The 5434-nt window shown below is 37.6% G+C and overlaps 2 protein-coding genes across 2 annotated transcripts; one reads left to right on the top strand and one right to left on the bottom strand.

The window, feature by feature from the left end:
• Nucleotides 1–271: 271 nt before the first annotated feature.
• LOC114735777 (ribosomal RNA small subunit methyltransferase H) lies at nucleotides 272–3694 on the bottom strand. Its single transcript, XM_028923531.1, has 5 exons — nucleotides 3265–3694; nucleotides 2793–3050; nucleotides 2404–2472; nucleotides 1149–1341; nucleotides 272–870 (listed from the first exon to the last, which is right to left on the bottom strand). The coding sequence occupies exons 1-5, from the start codon at nucleotides 3682–3684 to the stop codon at nucleotides 455–457; spliced, it is 1356 nt and encodes a 451-aa protein (XP_028779364.1). The 5' UTR covers nucleotides 3685–3694; the 3' UTR covers nucleotides 272–454.
• Nucleotides 3695–4740: 1046 nt separating this feature from the next.
• Nucleotides 4741–5358, top strand: LOC114735788 (guanine nucleotide-binding protein subunit gamma 2; the record flags this gene model as incomplete). Its single annotated transcript, XM_028923541.1, is given in 2 exon segments — nucleotides 4741–5211; nucleotides 5318–5358. Coding segments are annotated over 2 exon segments (236 nt in total), but the record flags the coding sequence as incomplete, so codon positions are not given.
• Nucleotides 5359–5434: the final 76 nt, after the last annotated feature.

Here is a 5434-nt window from a genome sequence, read left to right on the forward strand (position 1 = left end):
AAGTTGGTTATTTGTAATAAATAAGTGTTGTCTTTCTTAAAATATCCTTACTAATTAAATGTATTGGCTAGAACTATTATTGTTAGAAGAATTATCTTGACAAAAAATACATAAATACGAGAGACAAACTGGATTGAAATCTTATATTTGAGATCAAAATAAAAACAAAAAAAAGTCTCATATTAAGGACTGGAGGTAGTATATGCATAATTATAACAGAGTATATTTTTTAAAACAATTTATTTATTAATTTACAACAAAATTAAAAAGAGAGGTGTGAAAGAGATTCAAATTGAATGCATCCAATCTGATACTTCTGTGTTGATTCCAATAGAAATACTTTAATAGTTTTAGGAATAGCTTCTCGGGATGCATATATGCCGCTGAGGATGGTATATAAAAATCAATATGAAAGAAGCATTTATAAATACAATTACAATTTGTCACATTTTCCTCAGAGCTTCTGAATTACCCTGAGCTTGGCACTCCTGCTTCGGCGGTTCAATTTTTCTTCCTCTCCCGATGGCGTGATTGGCCTTTTCGTTAAAATTGTTCCCTTTGATCCATGTACTGTATGCCTTATCCATGTTTCATTCTCTTCAATCTTACTTCTGATGCCTCTTGAATCATTGTTGTTGTTCTCCCCTTCGTCTATATCATTGGCCTTCTCTTTAATAATATCAAGAAACGTTTGCTTCACAATTCTGTCCTCCAGACTGTGGAAAGATATGACTGCAAGCCTACCTCCAGGTGCGAGGCATTCAAAGCAAGAATTTAGGGAATCTTTCAGGGTGTTCAGTTCGTCGTTAACCGCGATTCTCAGAGCTTGAAATACCCGGGTTGCTGTCTTTATCCAACCTTGTCTTCCACCTATTCATTACATTCAAACACATCAGTGTTTGCCATGAGAACACTAATAAATTGTCCGCAAAGTGCAAACTGAATGTATGAATGAATCTACATATGGAAAGATCTCGTGAAGTTGACAAGAGAAGTAGCAATGTATAGCTACTAACTGTTTTCATCGTCCCAAGAACAGACAATAATACATACCTCCTAATTAATTAATTAATGGAACACAAGCATTAAGAAAAACAATGGAACACATGGTTCTACAAATAGAAAAATAGAACTGCATAAGGACCTACCTTTCATTGGATGAGACATGCGCTTAATAAGATCTACCAAATCACTGGTAGAATGCAATCCACCATGTAATCGGGCTTCAACAATCTTATTTTGCAAATTTCGCCAATTGCTTTCTTCCCCATATTCTCGCAGTATACGGCCCACTTCAGTAGATGGCCAGGAATTTAATATGTCTTCGGCTTGAAGACTTGCCTGTCATTGGCCTGCCCATCAGTTCAAATGGGAATGAAAAATTAAGAATGATAATGAAGCAACCAAGCAACAGAAACATGATTCCCAAAGCAAACTTTGCAATCTCTGAGTGAATTAACACTGACAGCATTTTAGCGGGCCAAAAAGAAAACAGAAAACAAGACCAGCAAAGAGGATTTTGCAACAGAGAAAAGCCTCAAATAGATCCCCAGGTAACTAGTAAAGCCATACATCTATAGTTCTTTTTTTTTTTTTTTTGGCTAGGCATAAGTATCCTCTTATTGAAATTTGAAGGGGATAATGTTCAAGGCACTATCGGGAAATTTTCCCAACCAGAATTAGAAGTTTTGTTTGCCATGTTGTGAGGAATTAGCTCCTTTCACTAAACTCAACCCCATTGGTAAACATCTATAACATTTATTCCCAAGAAAAAGCCATATGGATTAAGTTGGCCCATCTGAATAATTCTCAATCTCAAATGTCTCACAAAACACACTACTTCAATGTCCTTTCTGAGGTTTGAATAACTAGATACTACCTTAAGTCCCTAATATAAGAGATATTCCATCTTTGCCCATTGACCTTTGGCCGAGACGCACTCCTTTAATAAAGCACAGTGCATGAGCTATTATCAGTTAAATTGATAGTGAAATATTTTAACCACAAGAGGAGAAGAATAAGGCAAGAAACAAGTCAGTTTCACTTATTCTCTAATAGTGATAACTACTACTTCCAATCCTTAATATAAGCGCTAGTTTGACTTTTAATTTGGATCTAAATATAAGACCCCAATCCACTTTGTCTATCATATTTATCCATTTTTTTCTAAATAATCCTTATAGTAGTTGCACATGTTAAAGATTTTATCAAATAGTAGTTCTAGCTAATATTCATGATTAACAAAGGTATTCTAGGAAAATGTCAAACAAGAATGCCATTTCCGTACTTTTAATTCATCCATTTGCACGTATAGATGTACTCTAATAAAAATAAATTACCACTCAAGCCAAAAATCAGCAGTAAAGATATAACATTGAACTCCAAAATTATCCGTGATTATACCTGAGGGTCCATCCGCATGTCAAGTGGTCCAGCACTTAGCACGCTGAATCCTCTCTGAGGATTGTCCACCTATAATGAAAAACAGAAACAACAATAATATTAAAAAGAAAAAAGCATGAAACAATTCACACAAATCATGCCTTGATCCAAATATTCAGTTGCTAATCTTGCTGCCATACTCTAACGACAAAGTTGTAGGAATAGGAAACTGATGTAGCAGTACCAATAAAGACGTGGATTTCGCTAATATAGCCACTATGCATTGCTACAACCGGCTAATACAATACTTATCTACCCCCCTCTACAGCACCCGGAAAATAAAGAGTAGAAAAGAAATACTAGAACAAAAACATGGTAAGAAGTCTGGTGAGATAAGTATAGAAGTTAACCTGCATGGATGACATTCCCAAGTCCATCAAAATGCCATCAACTCCACGGTCCAAGCGTTCCTCGCCAGTTTCACTTAGTGCAGACTTGATATGTCGAAAATTTTTTAACGAGTGGTACACTTTCAGGTCAAAAGCAGATTTACCAGAGTCTGAGTCAGAATGCAAGACGGAATTAATTCGTTTTTGAGCCTTCTCATGTGCCACAGGATCTACGTCCATGCCAACAAAAAACTTCAACTCTGGATGAGCATTAATTATCTGTTGTTTTCAATGAGTACAGAAAATTAGCAAAGCCAAACTCTTCCAGTTCGAGAAACTCAAACTACATTAGCAACAAAATCATAATACCACAGGTCCAAGCACCCAAATAGACCGTGCATGACTAGTGTAGACACAATCAGATTTCCAATTAATTCACAGCAAACAGAAAACATTTGACGGCGGGAAAGTGAAGGGAGAATGAATGACTAACAGCAGAGGAATGGCCACCGGCTCCGAGCGTGCAATCGACAAAAGAGTGTAAAGGTCTCCAACAAGTAGATGAGAAGACGTCCAGCACTTCAGCGAGCATCACAGGAATATGAGAGGGGTTATCTCCATATCGCAGAATCGATTCCTTGTCGAATTCCTTGTCAGAACGCGTCCTCCTCTTTTCCTTCACCAAACCCGCCGCCGCCGATTTCTGTGCCGCAACCACCGGCGCTAACTTCTGGTTCTTCTTCTTCTTCTTCTTATGGGAAGTACTAGTACTAGTAATGGACCTCAGCGAGATGCTAGGAGAAACAGTGACAGAAGGATAAGAATTGGTGGTACGAACAGTAATATCTCGGAGGCGGCATACGAATTTAGCGGCAACCGTTATCTTCGGAGCCGCTGCCATTTTTGTAAACATTCTAGTTTCGCACCCCCCCCCCACCTCAGCTCCACCTGGAGGAAATGGGGCACTGCAAATTAATGTAGTGTATGGATCTGGAGCTATATTGGGCTTTGTTTTGTGATCCATTGGGCTTGGAGTTAAAGGACGTAGCCCAAATGGGAGATTGTAAGGTTACGGAAAAATGAAACAAAAAAAATGAAAAAGACCAATTTACGTACGTCATAGACACTCTGGTTGAGATATGCAAAATGATCTTGGTCCGAAAAAACAATAAAAAGAAAAGAATGATGTTTATCTGTTCTTCTTTTTTTTTTTTGATTACTTTGAAAGGAAAATAATTATAGAGCTGCCATTTTAGACTCTTATTTAAGTTAACGATGAATTCATATAGTCGGCTATATTTTATTTTGTTAACATCTAGAATAACATCTATATCTTTTAATCACCAATCCACCTCCTATTGACTTATCAATAATAAAAGCACTAATTCAACAGACAAATTTTGCCAAAAAACTACTAAAAAAACTATTCCCAAGACATGGATGCAAAGTAGGAGCGAGACTAGGATCATGAAAGCAGGTTTTCTGTCGTTTAATGAAAATGAGATTAACCTCACCTCACCTTTCTCTCTTCCCCATAAAAGTCTATCCATGTAAAGAATCTGGGAGTTGATAATATAATTTTTATTTCTAAGTTTGTCGGGAAAGAAAATTTATATTCGTTGACTCAAATTTATTTATTTATCGCATATAAAAAATTAAAAACACCTTTGTAAATAAATCTTTTATATTAAAAATCAAATCTAAATTATTATTTTTAATCTTTACCATTTGACGAAATTGACAAAAATTTACAACTGCCCATCTATCCAACGAGGACATCCATTAATACTTTTCAAAGAAATGGATTGTTCAATACCTAAATACGTGTAAACTAGGGACTCACATTCCCTAAAACTTGCCTTGCCGCGTCCTTGTCGCTGCTGTGGCTGGCAATTGCTTGCTGTCCACTGTCCACATCTTACTGCCCATTTTCTTCTTTTTGACCAACCAATCCCAATCCCTCCTCCTCTCTCTCTCACTGGGAATCTTTCAGCACAAAACCCACAATTTACTACTTCCTATATTCCACTCTTCACGCCTCATTGTCATCACCGGACCCCTCCTTTTACTTCTTCCCCCTTCTGCCTCCATCATTTCGTTATATTATATCTTCTGGTCCACTCCCACTTTTGGCCATGTTCCTCCTTTCTTCTTCTGATGATGATTCTGAATGTTAAATGCTTATTATAGCTTGATGGGTTTGTAAGTTTCTTTGAGGATTTGATCACGGAATTGAAGCTGAGCCATGGACGATGGGATTGTGCAGCCACTTGCAGAAGGATCGAAAGCAGAAAATGGAGGAATTACAGATAATTACCGACAACAGGCTGCAACAACCAGTACTCAGCCAAGAGGAGCCGAGTCACTGCCAGCCTTCGTCGGCAAGCATAGGTTGCAAGCTGCCATTTCCCAGCTCAATAACGAAATCAATATAATTGAGGTTAACCCGTCTCTCTCTCTCTCTCTGTTCCCTTCTTTGGTCTATTATCCATTTTTAGCGAGGTTTTGTTACCTGAAGAAGATTGATTGTGATATGATGGATGCAGGGCGAGCTGGAACAATTGGAAACAATGGGTGAATCCTCCAGGTTTGCAAGGAGTAAGCGGAAGAGATAGTTTCTTTTTTCCCCCAATATCGAAGTCGTTCACTCTTCTGATTTCATA

This window comes from Neltuma alba, unplaced genomic scaffold (genome assembly GCF_004799145.2).
Source record: "Neltuma alba isolate B1F8T4 unplaced genomic scaffold, ASM479914v2 tig00013251_pilon, whole genome shotgun sequence".
NCBI lineage: Eukaryota > Viridiplantae > Streptophyta > Magnoliopsida > Fabales > Fabaceae > Neltuma > Neltuma alba.